This window comes from Aulonocara stuartgranti (genome assembly GCF_965226115.1).
Source record: "Aulonocara stuartgranti genome assembly, chromosome: 12".
Lineage (NCBI taxonomy): Eukaryota > Metazoa > Chordata > Actinopteri > Cichliformes > Cichlidae > Aulonocara > Aulonocara stuartgranti.
Genome location: NC_138948.1, coordinates 2,877,788 through 2,901,500, shown reverse-complemented (window position 1 = coordinate 2,901,500; position 23,713 = coordinate 2,877,788). Strand labels below are relative to the sequence as shown.

General features: G+C 41.6%; 1 protein-coding gene across 1 annotated transcript in view; it reads right to left on the bottom strand.

The window, feature by feature from the left end:
• adamts3 (ADAM metallopeptidase with thrombospondin type 1 motif, 3) overlaps nt 1–23,713 on the bottom strand; it is a 138,453-nt gene that overhangs the window by 18,212 nt on the left and 96,528 nt on the right. Inside the window, exons 13-19 of the mRNA XM_082555008.1 lie at nt 22,795–22,970; nt 20,917–21,050; nt 20,005–20,128; nt 15,478–15,558; nt 13,426–13,589; nt 1,944–2,100; nt 661–793 (exon numbers count right to left, since the gene is read on the bottom strand). Of these exons, the coding sequence (XP_082411134.1) occupies nt 661–793; nt 1,944–2,100; nt 13,426–13,589; nt 15,478–15,558; nt 20,005–20,128; nt 20,917–21,050; nt 22,795–22,970 (969 nt within the window). The remainder of the gene's footprint in view (nt 1–660; nt 794–1,943; nt 2,101–13,425; nt 13,590–15,477; nt 15,559–20,004; nt 20,129–20,916; nt 21,051–22,794; nt 22,971–23,713) is intronic.

Sequence of the window (23,713 nt, the reverse complement as noted above, 5' to 3'; positions counted from 1 at the left end):
TTTTAAAAAACAGTTTTGTTGATTAAAAAACACTATATCGGATTCATATCGGTATCGGCAGATATCCAAATTTATGATATCGGTATCGGTATCGGACATAAAAAAGTGGTATCGTGCCATCTCTAATGTAGACTGACAACAGACCAGTAAAACGTCTGCAACACTGCCGAGGCAGGACCAATCCTACTGTCAATTTCTTCAACAAGCCCCTGATATACTTAAACTCTGGCACTTGAGGACGAAATTCATCCCCTACACTGATTTTGCACTCCACTCTTTTCCATCTGAGAACCATGGCCTCAGACCTGCAAGTGCTAATTCCCGACCCAAACACTTCAAATTCAGCTGCAAACTCCTCAAGTGTCAGCTGGACGTCGCCATTTGATGAAGCCAAGAGGGCCACGTCGTCCACAAAAAGCCCTGACGAGCTCTCGAGACCACTGGCTGTGATACCCTCTGCTCCTCGGCTGCACTTAGAAATTATGTTCATAAGTTGCCACTGATGAAGAGAAAGAGTGGCAAAGGGCAACTCTGGTGGAGTCAGTCCCACTGGGAATGACTGAGACTTAATGCTGGCAACATGTTCGTCAGGTCCAGCTTGAGTAGAAGTTTAACAGAAACCTTTCTTTAGCTGGAGGATGAGGGGAGGCCTGTACTCACTGAGGCTGTGTGCAGTCCTGAAGGTTACACATTCTTCGGATGGGTTTGGGCCTCTTGCCAGCGTCGCAGTAGCCTCGATGAACCATCTTGGTGTCTCCCTTTTTCCGACATCCATACTTGGTGTACTGAAACCCTGTCCAGAAAACCCCCACCCCCAAAAACCCCATGTTTTAATTAGAAAGACAGTTCACATCCTTTTACTGGGGTTTGACTTTCAAACTTCAAAGTTCCTTTGCAGTTACTCAAGTCACATTTTTATATCTAATTTCCTTTAAGTTTAAAATATGTCTTAAAGCTTTTGTCTACTTTTAAGTTAAATACCAGCGAGCTTAAGCCTGCTGACATAAAATCTTAGAGGTGTATTCAGGCTAATATAAATATAACACAAGCATGTGCAACATCAAAAAGGGAAAGAACTGCAGTTAACAGTTCAAGTGTGAATGTGTGAATGAGACACGAAAGTGCTTTAAGTACTCGAGTATAAAAGTGTTGCATCAGAAACACTCCATTTACCATTATGGGATATTTAGTAAGCTGGAAAAATGTGTAATTTTCTTTTGCAGGATTACAAATTTCATGCTGTTCCCACACTAAAGGTCAGAGTAGAGGTCACATATCAAGTAGATATAATAAGATGCAAAATTTGACAAATATTAATGTTGTATCAGTTTGTTTCTTTGTTTGAAATATTTGCAGCTATGAAGTCGTGAAATTTAAGCTCACAGTGACATCTTTGGTGGCCAATTCTGCAGATTTGAAATGCTGATGCTCTTCGCACAGGGATGTTTAAAAACCAAACATAACATTTGACATATGAATAATACCAAAAAACACAGTAGAAAAATGATAAATGAAGTTTTTTTAGGACTCATGACCATCGGGGGAAAAGAAAAAAAAGGTTAGGGTAGCAAAAATCAATCTTATATCAAGTACCAACCTTATCTTTCCTACACTAAGAAACAATGAGTACTGCCAATAACACCTTTTCGATATTCTACGTATCCATGCAAATGAAAAGACTTTGTGGTTAGAAGTGCATATAACAAATGCATGTCAATCATCTTGTTTGAAGACAAAATATTTGGTTTAATTAGCTCACTCAGTCAATAATTTCTTACTTCAAAGACACAGCTTGAGAATGTGGATAAAAGCAGATCATCACAAACACCTATAGACTGAATGACTGAATATGAAACTTCAATATACAATTTTAATAATTAGATGAAAAGTATTTATTCGTCTTCATTCATTTTTTTTTAAGTGAAGGTAGTTTCTGAGTTTACCTCCAGCACATGGCTTGGAACACGGAGACCAGCTCTTCAGAGCCCACTCATAGGTCTCCTCCTGGATGACATTGTTATTGTTGATGGGCACCGAATCTTCATGGATGATGTACTTATACATCAGAGTCGACCGTGTCTCATTGTCCTTTGGTATAATCTAGAAATCAAAGGAAGTTAAACCATTATACCATCATCCTCCGTGTCTAATATCAAAACACGCAGAAAGATTGCCCTCTCTCAAACACGGCTCCTGATTGGGTGGCAGATAATGGAGGAAATAGAGAGGAGAATTCATGGGCAAGTTGAGATGCACCAGTTTTGCTCGTGTCCCCGTCTCAGAGCTTTTCATCTGGATCAGTTTAAGATTTACAATTATATTAAAAGACACGATATATAAAGTTTGAAGGTGAAAAGCTTTTGTGTAAATGTGTAATCGACAGCTTTTCATGGTGTGTGCCATTCATTTTGCATCATCGTGTAATACAAAAAACACAAGATGAGTAATAATATAAGTTATGAAGAGTAGCCTTGAAGTGAAATAAAATTCAGCAGTTGACTTCAAATTCAAACATTACGTCGTCACCTCTTCACCACAGAGTGTCTATTACTGTGCTACAGAAAGGAGGAACATGGAGAAAATCTCAGCATTTCAGCATCTACCTTTTGGCTTTTAGGTCTCGCTGAATGAAGTCTTTTCAAAGGAGAACGCAGTGTTAAACTTTTTAAACATACTTTAGAGTCTTTCTTTAAAAAGGAGACTTTTCTGTTTTGTACTCAGGTGCCCTTCAGGTCAGGCTCACTGCAAAGCAGAGCAGCCAGATGGAAATATGAAATGTTTGGTGTTTATTTCATTTTTACAAGACTCGCTAACATTAAAGCAGTTTGAAAAACAGCTGAAGAGGAAATGAGCTACGGACGTTTTCTTTCTTTCAGTCATTCAAGTCTAGAAGCCTGTCCTGGTTGGAAAGCGGTGACTCGAAGTCCCAGCAGCTACTAGTGTCGTGGCTCAAGAGTTGGGAGTTCGCCTTGTAATCGGAAGGTTACAAGGTTGCCTGTTCGAGCCCCGGCTTGGACAGTCTCGGTCGTTGTGTCCTTGGGCGAGACACTTCACCCGTTGCCTACTGGAGGTGGTCAGAGGGCCCGGTGGCGCCAGTGTCCGGCAGCCTCGCCTCTGTCAGTGCGCCCCAGTGGGTCCTTAGGGACTAGTAAAGCTCTACACAAATACAGGCCATTTACCATTTACACCTCACCAAGTGTGGTCAATTAGCAATTCAGCCCAAGCAACACCTGGAGACTCTTGCACTGCCACTGCAAAGAGAAGGCGTTCCTTGTGTTAGACCTTAGTGTAGAAAGGAAATGAAGCCTAACAAAAGCGCCTGGGCTTGCAGTGCAGCAGCAGCTTTTGTTCCTAACTGTACCCAGCAGTGAGGATTCACAGACCTCCCTGTTCCCGGTGTTCTGCTTTGGTTTAGAAGCTAACGTGCTGCCGCATTAACAGATATGAGCCGTGACTTCAATTCACAGAGTAACATTTTAAGTGCTGGAATCACAAATGGAGCCGAAACCACTCGAGCATCTATACGGACCAGTGGGACATTTGCATTAGAGATTTAAAGCTTTGTTATGTGCCACAGACGATTATTTAATTTGCTTGGCAACCTTTAAACTGTGTTTTCCTCAGCGGATGATCGTTTGCTGAACTATTACAGGTGCAAGGCAACATTTGAGTGTAATGTCAGGAGTCCTAGGAAAGAAATGCATGGTGTTCAGAGTCTGTTCCTCTTGTACTCATACAAGTCTCCTGTCTGGAGGTTAGACACTGGTTCATTTTGGATCTCACCATCTTTGTTAATCAGATGTGATCGTAGATGAGAGGGTTCAGTGCTAACGATTAAAGTTTGGAAGATTCATCCACAGATGAGTTCAGGTTAAAGGATCCACCCACCTCCCACTCAGAGCAGGCCTTCATTATAAATACTGTAGGTTGAGTTTCAAGTATTTATAATTATGACAGGAAAATATCAAACTGGAATTTTTAATCTAACAGGCTACATGTTTATTTTTGAGTCTGTGGGGTTTGACTGGCTTTTGGAGTCAGACTCGAGTAGCCAATTAAGGAACTGCAATCTCTGCACTTGTTTGTGTATTGTTGCTTTGCAAACACTCACGCTGAGACAGATTCATTAAATGTTTTAGGAAAGACTTATAAAAGTAAAACATTTGATCCTGTTCAAGAAAACACACATCCAAGCCCAGACGACTTATCAGCAAATATTATCTTCATTGAGTTGACAACACATGTTGCAGAGACACACAACTGAAACATATTTCTGGGGTCACAGACGATGGTGGTGATGTTTCGATGTTCACACTGTCACAAACTAACAGCTGGGTAAGTTATTGTTGCCAGTTTGCAGTCACTTCCATTATAATCTGTCATAACTGCAGCACATTTGGATTCTTTGGTTTTGTGCATTTACATGTTCACACTCATGTAGAGGTTTTCTTAATGACTTTGTAAGCACTTTTTTAAGTGTCTTAATCAAAGACAAAGAGATTTACCGATTTGTTTTTATCCTTGACTTGTACTCAGAGAGAACATGAAATATTTAAACGATTTGCACACTGCGTCCTTAAAATCTGCGAGATTAAACTCCATGTTTTTTCAAGTTGCAGGAGAAAGTTCCTGCTACGTCGCTCGTGTTTTTCTGACAAAGCTCTGTTCCTGGGAAAACTCATCAGTTTCTGTCACATCTGTTCTCTTCGATACGTTTGGAACAAACACGCCTGTCTAATTATTTTCCTGTCATAAAAGAAAAACAGCAAATATCCCAGACATGGCAATTTAGAAAAGTCGACCGATGTGACATGCAAGAAATTTGAGTTGATGTCCACGAGAGAAAAACGATGATTAGAAAAATAGAAAGTAGTTTCTTTGTTTTTTAACAAGCTTCTCATACAAGTGAGACTTGAGACTAGATGAGATTCTAATAAACAGAAACCAGGGGAAAATAAATAAATCACCCTGTCAGCCATGACTGCATCATTTGATCACTTCCTCTTCTTTACCCCTTGAAAGTCTACCAGCAGCAGCCCATATTTCAGCCGGCTGGATGTACATCAGATGTTAGTGAGGGGGTCTCTGCCTGTGCAGCTGCCCCTGGAAAAACCTGGAAATTACTCTACCCACATCTTCACTGATATTTCCTGAGATGTCAAAACTCATCATTAGTGATAAAGGGGATGTGAAAAGTCCAGTGAAAATCATCACTAAGCGTCCAGTTTATAAGTGATGAATGTAACGCAGCTATTAATTTTGCATTTTTTCCTCCTCGCTGCTGGCTATGGTCTCATTAGTAACTCTGACTGTTTTTCGACCTGTGGGAGCATTTTGAATGAGACGGTCCCCTGCTGCAGTGGGACTGGCTGTAAAACTGTCCTAATAGGCAGTTAAAGTCTGGTCTTCAGGGAACTGACTCAATTTTATGCACTACTTCAGTTCTCTTCATGTCTTTTGGGATGACTGAAAGTCAGCGTTACCCTTTTCTGATGCTGGAAAAAACATTTCTCCATTGATCCGTGTGCACGGGTTTGTTTCGTTAATGTCATTCAGACACACAGTTGTGAAAATAGTTGTTCGCATGGTCACCAGGTCCTTTAGGCATTCAATTTCAAAGTGCCAAGTGTTAGCTCGACTTATATATTTATTATATTTACACATAAATATATGCCCCCCCCAAAAAAAGAACAAAAAAAAACAACTCAAATGCCACACAACCCTTTTAACAACAAGCACCCACATTCAAAGAATTGTAATTCCACTACTGTGAATCACCACAGTGGATTTAAATAAATCAGTTAAGGCACAGTCATTATTGCAATAACTGTTTCAGAATTACAGCTATTTTTGTACGTAGTCCTCCACAGTTCCAGAGGCTGAAAATATTTGAGCAGCTGACTGAAAACCAGTTTCACAGGCTTCCTAACAAGCTGCTCCCTTGTTATTCATATTAAGCAGATATGAGATATGCAGTTGATTCCAAGGATTAAATTTATGTTTGCTCTTCACTGAAAACTGTCCGAGGCCAAAGATGTGTCGATGCCTGATGTAAATGAGGCCAAGTTACAGCATGGGCACGTACGTCTGCCAGTAGGAGCAGGTGTTTATTGATGATGTGACTACTGATAGAAGTAGCAGGATGAAGGGTACAGAGATACTGTATGCTCTCTGCTCAGATTGAGCCAAGCACTGCAAACGTCATCAGACGGAGCTTCACAAGGCTAATGGATAATAATCTGACGTAAATGCAAAAGCAGCTCAATAGATTCTAAAGGTAAAGACATGGAATATTTTTAAAAACACCTGATCTGAACCCAGCAGAGCAGACTCTCAGTCACCGGAAACAAAACTGAAGGGAGCGAGGCACACAAACCAGCATCAAAGTCCAGTTTTCTGCAGCTGGTGTCCTGCAGGTTTCAGATCTCACCTGGGTCAACACACCTGAATCACCAGGCCTCTGGAGAACTTCAAGACATATTGAGGAGGTCATTTAACTAGGGATGGGTATCGAAAACCGGTTCTTGTTGAGAACCGGTTCCCACTGTTTCAATTCCTTGGAATCGTTTGCCACTTTTATAAACGATTCCCTTATCGATTCCAGTCGCCCCGAATGACGTCATCACGTTGAGTAGCGTCTTTTACCCAGTAGGAAACACGGCGCCTGAGCGGCACAAACGCTCAAAAGTTTGGTTACACTTTATGAGAAAGGATGACAACAGGGCAACGTGCAATACTTGCAAAGTAGAGATTTCATCAAAGGGAGGAAACACTACGAACATGCAAAAGCATTTGCTCAAAAAACATGCGATTGCTTTCAACGAATGTCGTGTTTTTGATCCGCTCCGGACTAGCGAAGCTCAACCCAGCAGCAGCGGTAGCGTTTCCACGTCCTCTCCCGTTAATACTGCAGGTAACTAATCAATTAGCATTGCATATTATGTTAGCGCGATTTACCTTATTACAAAACCTGCTATTACTGTGCGTTGCATTTAGATAACCATGATGAGAGAGACAGAGTCTGGCTGGCTCAGATGCTGGCAGGTCTCGCTGCAGTCTACCGGTAGCGTCTCCTTTCAGGCCAGGATAGACGAATGTCACCGAGCAGTGTCTAAGTTTGTGGTCAAAGGCTTGCACCCATTTGCCACAGCAGATGCCCCCGATTTCACTTTGGTAAGTGAATGTGTTTAATTGTAGGCAGGGACATTACTGGATATTCTTGTGTAATTGCTACAGAATAATTTATGTTATACTTTGTTATTGCTACAGGAGAATATTTATTTTATTATTTTACATATACATTTTTTTTCCTGGGGACCCTGTGACACCACATTGAAGAGCCGTAGGCTGTGGCTCTCTTAAGATCTCACTGTTGGGTTTGTAAGGCCATGTTACTCCTAAATTTCTATCTTGTTCAAAGAGAAGATATAAAACACAGTTCTAAGCTAATCGACTTTAGTGTTCTCCTTTAAAAAAAAAAAAAGAATCGATAAGGAATCGAATCGTTAAACAGAATCGAAAATGGAATCGGAATCGTTAAAATCTTATCAATACCCATCCCTACATTTAACCATTTAAATCAGCCGTGTTGGATCAAGGACACATCTAAGTGTTTGGAAAAGTGTACTGCTAAAAGTACTTTTATTGCACTACGTTATTTCACTCTTGAGCTGCTGTAACATGAATCAAGCAGCTGAACTGCCACCTCAGCATGCACGACACAGAGTCTTGCTAATGGCCTACTAATGTTATTCAGGTGTGTTGCAGCAGAGACACATGGAAAAGTTTCAGGACACCAGCCCTCGAAGACTGGAGTTTGACCCCCGTGGCCTAGTAGACCATTATGGAGGAAAAATAATAAATAAATAACGTCCAAATTCTCACGGCCCTGACTGTATCCATGGCATTTGAATTTTAAAGTTTCACCAAAGCCATCACGTGCAGCTTGGAGTTGATTTGGAGGAGGCTGAACAAGTATCTATTTCTACAATCAGAGTTAAAAATACATAAGAAAATAAGAAAATCTGAGTAAACATGAGTGCTGACATGTAAAAGTGTATTAACGCTCATTGTCAGTCAATTCTATCGTGGAAGCAGAGTTACTAATTATTCCTACTTGCTCACGAGCTGCATGTAAAATATTCTGCTGGATATTCATCGCATTTTCATAAAAACAGGCAAAGCATCTGGGGAAGAAGGCGCATCTGATGATTATAGCTGCTGTATTGTGGTAAAACTAGCTCATTCACACTGCTTATTGTGCTGTAATTCACTGGCTTGTGAGCATAACAGGGTGATAATCAGATGAATGCAATAATCTGATGTTAAAGAGTCAAAAAAGGTGCACTGAATGCACTGAATGTGGAAATGCTTCTGAATGGCTTTCATGAATTTTATGTAAAATATGTCTCTTATCGAAATGTGAGACGATGCATTTCCATCAAGCTGCATGCACAAAAACTTTACTGTGAAGAACTTTCTTCAACTCACCCTGAGTCAACACACCTGAATCACATGATTAGTTCGTTACCAGGCCTCTGGAGAACTTCAGGACATGTTGAGGAGCTTTTTTAGCCATTTAAATCAGCTGTGTTGGTTCAAGGACATCTAAAACCTGCAGGGACACCGGCCCTCGAGGCCTGGAGTTGCCCACCCCTGCTCTATGGTGTATAACAATATTTGTCATGTATTTGAAGCTTGATTAATGACTGACTGTGCACCACCAATGTGAACCACTTAGATGCGCACTAACTTATGCTGTAAGTCCTTGTCTAACATGAATATTTGTACCATTACAAATTATTACAAATTATTTTTGTCACCATTCGTGGCTCATTTCAAGAGACTTTTTAAATATTTGCCCAGTGAAAAGCCACTTCCTGATGAAACTGTGGATATTACACTCTCCACACTCTAGAGAACCCATCTAATTTTCCTGTATATATTTTCATCTGCTTATTCAAGGAAATGCATTATTGAACTGCAGGCCTTTATTGCCACAGAGTAACAGTACGTTTATTATGCTTTATTACAGTTTGAATATATTAAAACTGAAGACTGCATTCATATGTTTTCAGAAGTGTAACCTCCACGCTATCAGAGAACGCTATCTCGCTTTAGTTTTAGCTGACAATTGAACAGCTCCAGCCTCTCAACCAAATAAAGTCTGCTGTGAAAAGAAAAGAAGATTATGATTAAATTAAAATCATGACAGGAGGAGGAGGAGGAGGAGATTAAAAGATTAAAAGATTACGTGAAGTACCCTCAGAAGGTCTGCTAGATGATGTTAATGCAGCACTACGGACGATACCTACAGCCACGATTACAGAGACTAACAAGCTGATCTACAATACGGCAGCAGTGATCAGTGAGATGCTTGGCTACAAGTTGAACAGCCACAAGGGGCAGTACCCTCCATGGAGAAGGAGGCTAGAGGCTAAGATCAAAGTAGCACGGAGGGAGGTCAGCCAACTATCGGAGCTGCAGAAAGGCGCGATGAGGAAGGTGATAAGAAATACAGCAAGCTGTCCATGCCTGAGGCCTTGGAAACTGCCAAGCAACAACTCACAGCCTTGGCCAGCTGCTTGAGGAGGTACACCAGAGAGATAGAAGGCAGGAGAATAAACCAGCTGTTCTCCACAGAACCAGCAAAGGTGTACTCTCAGTGGCAAGGGAACAATAAGAGAACAGCACCACCAAGGCTGGAGACGGAGCAATACTGGAAGAGCATATGGGAGAAGGATGCAACCCATAACGGCAATGCTCAGTGGCTAGAGGATCTGAGGGCAGACCACAGCGACCTCCCCGAACAGGGTCCAGTAACCATCACAGTGGCAGATATCCAAGAAAGGGTCTCCAGTATGAAGAGTTGGACAGCACCAGGCCCTGACATGGTTCACGCCTACTGGCTGAAGAAGCTGACTGCACTCCACGAGCGTCTGGCAGCACAAATGAACCAGCTGCTAGTTAACGAGAGACACCCGGAATGGCTAACCGAAGGTCTGCTGGATCAGACTGACCAACCTGTGCACTGCCTGGATTGATTACAAGAAGGCCTATGACTCAATGCCCCACACCTGGATACTGGAATGCCTAGAATTGTACAAGATCAATGGGACCCTAAGAGCCTTCATCAGGAACTCAATGGGGATGTGGCGTACAACACTAGAGGCCAACTCCAAGCCCATAGCACAAGTCACCATCAAGTGCGGGATCTACCAAGGAGATGCTCTGTCCCCACTGCTGTTCTGCATAGGCCTGAACCCCCTCAGTGAGATCATTAACAAGACTGGCTACGGATACCGACTACAGAACGGAGCAGTTGTCAGCCACCTCCTGTACATGGATGACATCAAGCTGTATGCCAAGAGTGAACGAGACATTGATTCACTGATCCACACTACCAGGCTATACAGCAATGACATTGGAATGTCGTTCGGACTGGAGAAGTGTAGTCGGATGGTAACAAAGAGAGGGAAGGTAGTCAGAACTGAGGGGATTGAACTACCAGAAGGCAACATTGCGGACATAGAGGACAGTTACAAGTACTTGGGGATCCCGCAGGCAAATGGGAACCATGAAGAGGCCGCTAGAAAGGCTGCAACCACCAAGTACCTGCAGAGGGTCAGGCAAGTCCTGAGGAGTCAGCTGAATGGTAAGAACAAGATCCGGGCCATCAACACGTACGCCCTGCCCGTGATCAGGTACCCTGCTGGGGTAATAGGCTGGCCAAAGGAGGAGATAGAAGCCACTGACATAAAGACAAGAAAGCTCCTTACCATGCATGGAGGGTTTCACCCCAAGTCCAGCACCCTGAGGTTGTATGCTAAGCGGACATAGTGGTGGTAGACAAACAGAAGCAGACGGCCGTAGTGATCGATGTAGCGGTTCCGAATGACAGCAATATCAGGAAGAAGGAACACGAGAAGCTGGAGAAATACCAAGGGCTCAGAGAAGAGCTCAAGAGGATGTGGAGGGTGAAGGTAACGGTGGTCCCCGTGGTAATCAGAGCACTAGGTGCGGTGACTCCCAAGCTAGGCGAGTGGCTCCAGCAGATCCCGGGAACAACATCGGAGATCTCTGTCCAGAAGAGCGCAGTCCTGGGAACAGCTAAGATACTGCGCAGGACCCTCAAGCTCCCAGGCCTCTGGTAGAGGACCCGAGCTTGAAGGATAAACCGCCCGCAGGGGCGAGTGGGGAATTTATATATATATATAAATACACACACACACACACACACACACACACACACACACACACACACACACACACACAAAAGCAGAAGTATGTGGATGCCTCAGTCGGTCATGGTTTTGGAGACTAAATGCTGAACCTCCTTCTCAGTGGCTGCGGCTGCCAAAGCTATCATAATAACACTGCACCACAATTTTAAAGCATCCGACTTAGCAATTAAAATCAAGGTTATGACAAAGGTGACCCCTCAAACCCAACCCAGAGTGACGAGAACTGTTAATAATGGCAGAAAGAATCTTTGGGAAAAATTTATTTGTGGAGACTTTTTGTTTCAGGTTGACCCCTGTCTTATCCAGGGAGGGGGAGGGTTATGACTTATACTGCAGTCAGACACCGGGGGGCGATAGAGATGGTTTGGCTTCACTTTTTGTGGGCGTGAGATCGTCTGCATTTTCTGCAGTCACTGGTTTCTCTCCGTTGAGTCCCGATGTCCTAAAAATGTCTCCAAATGAATCATTTCATGTGACAGATCCTTATAATTTGTCCTCTCAATCACATAATAATCATGGCTTGCCCGAGCAGCAGACGAACCAATATGACACTACAAACCTCACATTGTGGAGTCGTTCAAGTTTCAGTCATGTTGTATTTGGCTGAGAGTAAACCAAATGATGGAGGTCAGGTCTTTCCTTCACTGGCAGATTTAGTCAAGTTCACGTTTTCTTTGATCTCTACCAGGTTTGATTGATGCACCTCACAGTAACTCACTCACTGCTCAGCAGGAGAAATCCACAAGTCCAGAGAGCTGCTCCAAGGAAAACGATCATATGACCACAAATATGTGCTGTGAATCAGCTGCCTGTTAGTTTTGGTTTTGATTGGAAGATTTTGCCGCTGGTTTTAAACGATTTACATGAGAGCTCTACTCATACTGTACCCACGATTTTCTAAACTGTCTAAACCTGAATAATAACGGTCCTCTTTTAAAGCCCTCTTTAGTGTCATTGCACCTGTTGAGGTTAGGAGCTGCAAAATACAGTTGCTACTTCACTAAAGTAGTAGTACTCAGACTACTTTGCAAACAAAAGTGTCATTTTTGCATTTGAGTAATGCAAAAATTACAACAGCAACAACAAACAAACAACCTAATGCATTATTTTCTGTTGTTCTTGTGTTTCTTGGCAGATAGCTCTGTGCTAGTGTCAGCTCGACAGCAGAGTGAACTGCAAACTGTGTTTGGTGAAACCGAGTGCATCTGCTGGTGCCCCAAAATGGCGATAGCTAGCACTGAGTTCAGCTAAAGCTATCAGTCTAGGATAAATAGATGAGCTGGCTGGTGGAGGTGATGCAACCAGTATGTGGTTGGTACATACTGGTAGGAGTCACAGTGGAGTGTTTGATCGCACAAAACTCCTGTTAACTTATATTTCTGATCAGGTAACATTACGGTAACACTGGAAGGTCCAAAGTTACTGTAAAAAGTCATTTAAATGTAACTCTGGGGACCAAAACAACGTTAACTCGTTTCGTTTTGGTGCACCATGACAGCCTCTGCTAGGTCTTGTTGTTTTTCACGGTCATGCCGATGTCTCTACGCTCTGATCTCAGTTTCACTGCGTCTGTTTTCCCTCGTGCTCACAGAGAGGCGCAGCGATAAAAGAAGGGAGCAGCTTAATACTGTACATCAGGGGTGCCCAATCCCGGTCCTCGAGAGCTACCGTCCTGCAGCTTTTAGATGCATCCCTACTCCAACACAGCTGAATCAAATGGTTTGATTACCTCTTCAGCATGCCATCGTGTTTGGCAAAGGCCTGATAACAAGCCATTCATTTGATTCAGCTGTGTTGGAGTAGGGATGCATCTAAAAGCTGCAGGATAGTAGCTCTCGAGGACTGGGATTGGGCAGCCCTGATGTACAGTATTAAAATCTTCCCAGCAAATGCAAATGTGTCTAAAACAACTGAAGGGACTGACTCGTTCAAATTTATCTCAAGTAGTATTTTATCTTAGGGATAAGCCTCTTCCTTTGGAGACATTCTCATATGGTGCATTTAAATAACACTAATGATTTTCAATAATTAAAATCTAACAGATAACCGTAGAAAATAAGTGATAAAATGGATTTTGGGAGACTCGGGCAGGAGGGATGAACTGTTTTAACGCTCATTATCAAGTAAATAGCCTTCTGAATGAATTCATATATGAGTGCGATAGATAAGGAAGTGTTATTACCAGCACCACCACGGGGTCGTGCAGAGGGCCATCGGTCTGCAGCGTCTCTACGTCGCCCTCGATGATGTAATGCCATTCAACGCCCAAGTCGATGAAGCTTCTGGACTTGACCTCCTCTCCTTTGCCGTTGAGGATGTAATGCCCCGTCGCCTGGTTCTTGATTGCTGTAATCAGTCACTTGTTATAAGCTGCTGACAAACTTGAAATAGCTTTACTTTCTAGATGACAAAGATCAGAATTATTCACAGAGAAAGAAAATGCACTCTCAGAGCAGTCACTCGGAAAAAGACCGTGCCTGAACAAAAGCATGTCTGAACTATTCCTCATTCTGTGCAAAACAAACTGCCAAACTCATAGTTTAATAAAACTTGTAAGGATAAAAATGAAAACTGGCATGTTAATCAGATGCTTTAAATACATATAAATGCATTTAAATGCATCGAGTGGGAAAAATGCAACACAAGTAAAAGATGCTAAAAGGATGTTGCAGATCATTTCTTTCTTTCTGCTGCTCAAGTTTTACTTTATGCTTTTAAAAAGCATTTAAGATGATCCACTGCAGCACCCGTCTGCTTTACAACAGTTTTTAACGATGCAGTCTCCAACCACTCATCAGCTCTGCATCCTATTAAAACAGGGAAAGTAGTTCCTGCTGGTTTCAGCTGTGCTATTTTGTTTGAAGTGCACCATTATTGTCAAACATCCAATAATTAATTTAAAAACACTACTATTACTTTCAGTTTTTTTCTTTATTTTTTTTAAGAGTTTAACTCTTAATATTTTTATGTTAGTTTGAGATCAGTTGACTTCCTCCACTGTCAGTCTGCTTGTACTTGAGTTACAAATACTGACATTTGGAGCCTTTTTAACCACTTTGAGGTCGTTTTCCTTTTTGGCATATTTACTGTCTTCTAGCTGCACATAAACTCAGTCTGACTCAGAAACAGGATCCTTTAGTCATCACTATCAGTAACTGTTCTACCAGACCCAACATGCGACTTGACTAACTGGCATTTTAAAGGCAGAAATCGTGCTTTTTTCCCTTACAGTAAATTGACCTTTCAATACAAAGACAAAAACCAAGGATGGATCCATCTACTCCATCAGAAAAAGTTGACACATTATGTGATCATTCGACTGACAGACGCGTGTTGCACGAGGATTAAAGAGTATAATCTGACATGTAATCATAAAGTTCTTCACTGTTTTCATTAAAGTTGCTGTTATCAGCAAACTGCCAGCTTGTCAGATTCTTATCACTCACATGTGTGTGTCTAGAATACACAAAGGGCCTCCTCCAGTGGGACAAACATTTCTCTTTTTTTGTTCTTTGTGAAATTTTCTAAATGTTATTTTCTTAAGAGGACAAAGTTGGAGGGAATCAAACCAGCGACTACACTGATCCTGTTTCTGTGTTTGCTGCTGGTCGCACTCCTGACGGACTCTTCACCTTACTTCTGCTTTTGTGTTGTTGGGTTGTTCTTGACATCAGAGTTGGGGGGACAGAAGTTGATGTTTGACTTTGCTCAGGTTTGAGCTCCAGGATGAAATCACAGACACACAGAACTTCTAAAAATAGCAGCAGCGCAGGAAGCAGTCCAAAGGTGCACAAGGACATGACCTTTAAATTGAATTCAGGTATTAATTTTATTTAGCTTGCACTAAGAGTAACTACATAATCCCATCTGTGGAGGTTATTTTAACCATTTATGAATAAACTTATCCTATAACAAGCCACGTCTTTATGATTCATTCCTGAATATGGCTGATTAATTCTACATGTCCTTGGTTGTTATTGGAAATTGAACTAAATAAAGAAAAACTAGTCCTATTTTGCAGAAAAGAAAGAGCACGCTCATCTAGCAGACGATTAATAATGAATGCAAATGAGAAGATTCATTTTCCTCAACTTGGGAGGTGACAAGAAATGAATTATGAAAAATCTATGATTTCACAGAATCTTCCCATCGGTCTTCTGAGGAGACATGAGGAGGATGGCAAAGAGCTTTTTAAGATTTCATACATGTGTTCATCTCTGAAAATCACACTTACCAAGAATGTGAGGGGAGGCCTCATGTTCTTGGATGATCACATGTCTAGCTCCAGGAGGAATGAGAAACATCTTAAGGTAACCTTTGCCAAGTTTGCAGCATCAGCAGCAGCAGAAGCAGGACGGGGGGGTTAGGAAAGATAAGACAGAAACGGTACATTAAGCAGATACAAGGATAATCTGTTCGGTTTGCTGAGGCTGACATCCCGCATGTTCCAGACATTTTGTTCACTTTGCTCTACAAGGATGTTTGAAGAAGTTAAAGAAGGAAGAAAATGCTTGGTTGGCTTTCCTCCTCAATGTAAAAAGGTTCTATTGAAACAGGCCCTGAAGGTTTACTCGTGTCTATTTGGTTATCAAATGAGAAAGTCTCTGAAAGGAAGCCCATCGTCCTTTATTTCTGCTCACACCGGCTCTGTGCAAACAGGATGTATATGAAGAGAGCCTTCGGCCGTGTTTCAATAAGGAAGGAGGTAAAAAGCTTTTCAAACTACAGACCAGCAAAGTTGTCTGTCAGGGATGTCTGCCTCCTACAAACCCACCGTGACTCACCAAGTACATTTCGAGAGTCCTCTGTTTCATTTACAAACACATTTCGAGCTCCTTTGGGCAAAGAAAAGGCGCCTCTCGTCTTCCCTTTGGAATGAAATAAATCATTAGTCAGTATCACATGTCCCCTCCTCTCGTTTTCACTGTCTAATAGCAACAACATCACCTACAGGGAGACGTATTTAATGAGCATAGGAGGAACCAGAGCAACTGTCGCTGGATGAGAAAGCAAGCTACGTTTGCCGGCAGGGCGGCATCCGCCACTCACAGGAGAAAACTGCAGCTGTAATTACTCGCTTTTAGATTTGACAGACAGGCCAAACACTCTGGGTGTCCTGGCACGCACACATCGGTGCGGCTGAGCTGACTATAAATGCAACTGTACGCTGAGGTGCAGCTAACACAGGGTTACAGCAGGTGGCGGAGAGGCATTTTTACATGGTCTGCATTCCAAGTTTTGGAAAAGACCGCTTGCTTCCAAGAGATCATCGTCTAATCAAACCCAATTTCTCAGCCACAAGACGCTCAACAGAAATTACAATCTGATAACAGAGCGTGTGCAGACTGATACACCGCACACAAGCTGGTTATCTAAAATGACCCTTTGGAAGCGGATCATTAGACTGAACCAGGTTTGAAATGGCCAGCTGTATTCAGACTGCCTTCAAAGATCTGCAGCTTTGTTTAATGTGGCATTTTTTATCTGGGCTAGGACGCTAAAGTTAGTTTGTTAGGCTGTTAAATAATAAAATACCACTAATATCACGAAGCGTAACTTTTTGTAAAGAGTTTTATAGATGTATGTCGAGCCTGTGACATCTACAAAAGCTAAGTCAGCTCTATAAAGACACTTAGTAACAGGGAACAGAAGAAACAGCAGCTTATGTCGAGTCTCTGGATCTCTACAGTGTTAAGCATCCATCTGTACTACAAGCTGGGCAGGAAATACTAGCAAAGGAGGCGCGGAGGGATTCAGTAACACTGGATACTTGCATATAGTGTTTTCGGACACAGCGGTTTCTTTTTGGGCTCTCTTGCTTAACTGTTTCCCTGTTAAAAAAGGTGAGTGGTTAACTGGGAGAGAGAGATGTGAGGAAACAAAGACGAATGATCACAGTTACATTAAAGTTCATCCTTAAACGATTTGATGAAGCCATCACATCGAGACTCGCACTTCAGTGAAATCCAATGAAATATGATCCATGACTGATGGAGCCGAAAACAAGGGTGGATTTTGGTGGTTTGGTTAAATGGCTGTCGGTGAATTTACAAATGTATTCAAAAATGAAAGCACATTATTAACATGCAGAAGGACATGATTATTTCTCTTTTAATTCGTAAGAGCCGGACTGTTCAGAGTGACGGCTGAAGCAGCGGCGTGTCACTCCGGCCCTGTAGAGCCTTTTATTGGCTGCAAGGAAAAATGACAAAGATACAGCAGAAGGTGGTCATAATTACACCATTACACCAATATAACACCATTAATGTAAATCTGCATTATATTCACGGTAGAAAATAAATGAATAAAATCCTGAAAAGTGCAATGCAAAATTAATTCTTTCAACCACACTTGAATTTTCTTTCTTTTATGGAAACCTCTCATCTTTATGCTGTTTTTTTCATGTGTTCCAACAGGGCTGTTTTACTGAAACTGCATAAATGCAAATACAGTTTCTACCCATCTCCTCTTCTCTTTGCCGTTACGTAGATGACCTTTGTGCACTCATATAAACTTTGTAGCTGTGTCCAATGACTAAGCAAATAAAAAGCATCAACATCATAGTTTATATCAATATGTATCCAAATATTGATAAAGCCAGTGATTTTGATGACACTGAGTAAAAATAACAAGCACTGGCATCGATATATTTGATCCCAGACAAGTTCAGATTTCACTGCCACATCAAAATCTGCTTACATCAGAATTTGTTGTGTTTGTGGAAACACTTCATTACTGTCATTACTGCCAGCGTGAGGTGATTGTTATGTGAATTTGTTGTGTTTGTGGAAACACTTCATTACTGTCATTAGTGCCAGCGTGAGGTGATTGTTATCTGGATAAAATCCCTTTCAAACACCCTGGTTTCTGTTTACATCCACCTCCTGCAAATAGAACAAATCAATTTTTGGCTGAGGAGGAGTATTTGCAGCATTTTTCAGCTGTATGGCTGCACAGCAGAGTCAGCTACCAGCTCTCGCACTATCCCGTATCGATTACTGACTACAGGAAATTATAAGTGGTCAGATTCCTCATTTGAGTCCGGCTGCATTTCAGTGGCTTACCACACAAGTCTGAAAAGTGGAACATCGAAAATGTTTCCTCGCTCTGCGACAGGCTCTTTATCCGTTTGCCACAAAGTGCTCTGCATGTTTTTGGGTTAACTGGGCTTCAGATATTAAATGTGTTTTTTAAACAATATTCTAAAAAGGGTAAATAGAGACACTAGAAACTAAAATGGGATAACCAAGTGTGGCATGCTGATAATGGGCTGTATCCGGTTGACTAATCAAGATCTATTTTAAAGCGTTTGCCACTTTGCTTATTAAATCAGTAGTTAAAGGAGTGCATGCTCTCATAACAGTTACAAGGCCAGAGAAGACTCAAGCTGAGACCTTTCAAAGCCCACATTTTATGCTGACAGTACGCTCTAGTATACAGCATTTACTGCTCACATTTAACCCACAGTGTATACACTTATGCAGACTGAGGTTATTTATGTTCAGTTATCATGAAAATAAAGTGAGGATTTCAGAAGGTGTCACATTACACAGGAAGTCAAGTGAAACAGTACTTTTCTCATCTTAGAAGCGAGCAGCTCAGATTGCTCTTGAACGACAGTCATGTACTGGGATTCCATGAAGTCATGTGACCTGCTGGGCAGAGGTAATGGCACAAAGCTTAGTGATGACTCACTTACAAATGGATTGCTGATTGTTTACATAAGAAGCTAGTAAAGCTAGCAGCTCACAATAATATAACCTTAGGTCATGTTAAGGTGACAACATCTCTCAAGAATCTCCCAAAAATCTTGAGCCTTCTTGTGCCGGTGGCGGCAGATGGCCCCGCCCCTCCCTGAGCCTGGTTCTGCTGCAGGTTTCTTCCTGTTAAAAGGGAGTTTTTCCTTCCCACTGTCGCCAAAGTTCTTGCTCATATGATTGTTGGGTTTTTCTGTATGTATTATTTACGGAGCCCCGCAGGGGACATGGGAGAAAAAAAAATTAAGACAGACTTTTGCAAGATCTCGCAAAAGTCCGTCTTAATTTTTGGAGGGTAATTATTGGAGGGTCTACCTTACGATCTAAAGCGCCTGTTGTTGTGATTTGGCGCTGTATGAATAAAACTGAATAGAATTGAATTCTTCTGCTTTAACAGATGTGAGAATAGCACCAACATGCAACATTTCAACATTTGAAGCTGATTTTAAACATGCTAAAGTGCACCAACTTATTTCTGTTTCTGTGTAAAAACTACAGTTTTTATAGATTTTTAAAGAAATTGTAGAAAAAAAGTAAACAGGGGGTTGTAATTGGGCTGAACGCCACATGCAGGATGAGGACAGGTGAGGAAAGTCTGACAGAACTAAAGCATGAACTAATGGGTTTCTGGTGTTGAATGTGACAATGCAGAAAACAGCAGCGTTATCAAACCCCGGTGCTATAATGGGGGGAAAGTCTCTACTCTGCTTGTGAGAAGACCATGAAAATACAGCAAAAATACTGAGATGTTAATGACCATCTGCATTCTATATTTGTCCCCAGCATGTTTGTGGAGACTTTAGTAAAGAATACACCAAATGAAGATTTGAGTTTATCATTTATAACTTAATGTTTAAAATAAAAGTGACTATCTGCATGAATGATCAGGCAGTTAAGAAAAACGCAGTTAAATAAATCATTCATGTGACGACAGTAAATAAAACACAACAACAAACGAACAATGATCCTGTTTAAGATGATGTGTGTTAGCTCCGAGCTCTTACCAGCTTTCTTCGGCGTGCGGGTGAAGGTTCCTTTGACGGTGCGGCAGTGAGAATTGTCTCCACCGCAAACCCCACATCTGTCCTCAACCTTGCTAGAGCCAATTTCTCTGTCACAGCCAACTTTCTGGAGACCAAGAAAACAACAACACAGATGAACCCCGACTGCTTTTTGGCCGAGGGCACGAAGCGTTACCATCACAGCGTGTCTGATGCTAAGCGGACCCGGCAAATGTCACGTAACAGATTCATTAGCTGTTGGTTTATCAGCGCCAACTGGACACGAGCTGATGTTAGCTGACTGCTGTTGGGGGTGGAAGACGAGTCAGGTCAGCATTTAAAATCATGACCTCACCTGGATGATTAGACACATCGAGGGAATTTCTTCCTATTCCTCGTTAGATTTTTATTCTTTGCTAAAAGGTGTCAAGTTTTGACCGTGAGCCAAAATAACTTTATGTCCATGGAGCTCCTAAAGCACCAAAATGTGACACAAGAAATCTCATCATATTCAGGATATTCAGTAATAAACAGAGGAAACTGTTTGCTTATAATTTGCCATGCTGCTCTCACAACTGTCAACTGAGCTGAAAACAGAGTGAAAAAGGCCCAAACTCCACTGAAAAATGCCTTCAAACAGAAAAACAGACTCTTCTTTAAATAACATCTCAGAACAAATTAGCAGTACTGGATATAAACATCATAATGAAGCCACCTTCTTCCTTCACAGCAGTGAGTACACACTGTGGATTCAATCACAGTGAACCCGATGCTGGTTTACTTCCATTAACTCTGTGTAATTAAATGAATTTGTGCAAAGCTTAAGTAGTCCAGCAGTCTGCAGCTGCTAACGTGGCTGACGAGCACACACAGCTCGTAGAAACGTAGTTTGATGTAGTTTGAATACACCCTTACCACACACTCTCCACGCACGCAGATGCTGTAGGCGTCCTTGTAAGAACATCGTGTCCCATCATGCACCAGCACCTTCATGTACGCCACATCTTCTGTCTCCTTGGACTGGCAATACAAGTGGCATCTCCTGTTTGCTGCAAGACGATGAATTCTTAGATTAGCATAACAAACTGAAGCCAAGTGGTTTTGAAACTATCTAAAAGTTCCTTAGACAGAGAAAAAAAAAACACCCATCAATCTATTGTGGGTTGTTTTTTTTTGAGTGGTCAAAGGATGCTCAGGGTGCGTCGAGCTTCCTGCTTCCCGTGAAGTCTGGGATAGGCTCTAGCCCTGCTAAACGGTTAAGAAAAGTCAGTGGAGTTGGGAAAAGCTTGGATCGCTGAATTTTGATAACGCTAATAGACTGCATGAGCCAAAAAATGCTGGTGTGGTAACAAAATTGCAAAATATGCATATTCTACGTGTATTTCTGATTTTCCTGCTTTGCAAACTGTTACCAGTTTATTATTTATTGTTTGTGTTGCAGTGATTACAATGACCGCCTTGAATTTTAGGACATATTAACACTCATCAACACCCCGTCTACCTCATTACAATCTCATTATAATCAATAATAAAAAGTCTAAATATCAGGTAAAGTTACATTTACAACCTCACTGTTACATTTTAACCAGATTTCACAGATTCAGGCCTCTGTGCTCAACGACTTCATTAAACAAAATGAACATTTTCTAAACTGGACTGTAAAGTAGTGTGTGAATAATACCTGTATTAATATGCATGCAGACATGAGGAATCTGATACCGCTGAGTTATGTCTTAAAAGCATCGTATTAGCAGTCGTTCGTATGTGTTCATGTTTTCTTTCCTTCTCTGCATTTTGGGGCTTTTAGCTGTGCTCAGCTGCTTTTTTATGAAGATGACTGATTCTGGCACATTTACATGATGAGCAGTCTCTTTATGAGAAAAATAACAAAAAGGAAAACAAAACAACCTGAAGGCTCCGAAAAAACTGGATCATATGTAAAAAATGACAGAAAACCTCTGAATGCTTCTGTCCTTTCATTTACACAGTTGTCAAAGGCAGGCTGGTTATCTGCAGTGTGGTGATTAGTTCTCGTCTCAAATGCAAAACTATTGCACTTCCAAAAAAAAAGAATATACATCTGCAAAAATATGTTGCAACTGATCTTTTTTTAAACTATTAATTCATATTTTAAAAATCTGTCAATATTGGTTTTTTTCATTCTGTTCTTTTTAAAAATGTGTTTTTAAAATGAACAAAAACCACCAGAAAAACCTGTTCAGACAAAATCTGAACATAAATAACAAGAACATGCATGAAAACATCAGCACCCAACAGTCAAATCGCACCGCAGACATCATAAAAAGCTCTCTGCCTTCCACTGAAGGCCGTGATCGGATTTTAATTTCTCACCTTCCTGCAGTTTCTCAGTGTGCTTCCTACTTATTTTCTACATGACTGACTTTCCAAACCCCTGCCCAGAGTTTTGTAATTGCACAGATGATCCATTACGTTTGCAAAGAGGGAAAGCTTGAAGGTTGAACGGGTTTAAATTGTTCATCCCAGCAGAGGGATGGAAGACTAAACACGGACGGGAAAAAGCAGAACGGAGAGAATACAAAAGCAAAACATGACAGAGGACACAACACAAACATTGCCTTTGCACAAAGGAGTGTGGCCAGCGTGGTGACGGGCTGGCTGCGTTCCTGTCTTCACTATATGTTTTTTTCAGCTGTGTCTGAGTTCAGATCTCCTGCCCTCGTCTGCTTTCATTGTTCTTTTTGGGGCATAAAAGAAGCAGCAAAGCAGCCTCAGGCCTGAGCAAAACAATCTGTTGACATTTTTCTGGCTTACCATCAGGATGCTCGTAGGGCAGCCAGTGGTGTTTGGCATTTTGGAATTCAAAGTGGGAGTTGCGGAGCTGGCACTGCTGAGCTCTGAAATCTTCAAAGTGCCTGGGACAGTCATCTGTGTTGCACAACTGGTACTCGTAGTTTACTCCTGGGCAGTCCTGGCCGCCGTTCGATGGGCTGGGCAACGAAATGGATGAACATCAGAGGCGCCGATCAGACAGTGAAGACTTCTTATAAACTTTGAAAAGTGGAAACAAATCCTCCTCCACGGCTTTTGTTGTGTAAAATCCACCCGCACATTTGGCTAAAAATGATTCTCAGCTGTTACGGCTGGTTTGCAGGTGGAGCGTCATTTCAGGGCAGTAATACTATTTACATTACAGTTATTCATTTAATGGGAGTTGATTATTTAAATCAAGCCTCCTGAGTTTTGTTGAAATGACAAATACTTGCCTTTGAAAAGGATTTAAGAAGGAGAAGCCGTACGAATAACACGGATGATTTTACACAAAAGGTTTTCCAAACTTGAAGTTCTACACAGCAATATGAGGCTGAACATAGAGTCTGGTAACTGATCGCTTAGTGTTAAACTTTATATAAAGTCATTTTCACAATGCTTTGACTTCCTTTGACTAAAACCTACGAAGAGACAGGAGAACGCTGCTGTAAGCTGCTTTCATATCTGTCAGCCCTGAAAAACAGCATATATATATAAATTAATGAGCTTTACACCAGCTGGCAGGCAGATTTTTGGTTGCCTCAGGACTAAACCAGTGCATCCCTGTTTCCTGTCCTTATACAGACTTTCATTTACCGCTGAGACGGCCAAAAAGAGAACAGGTGACTTTCTCCAGAGGAGCATTCCTTTGGGTTTAGGAAGCTACTTAAAGACTGACATGACTCACAAATACTGGAGGTCT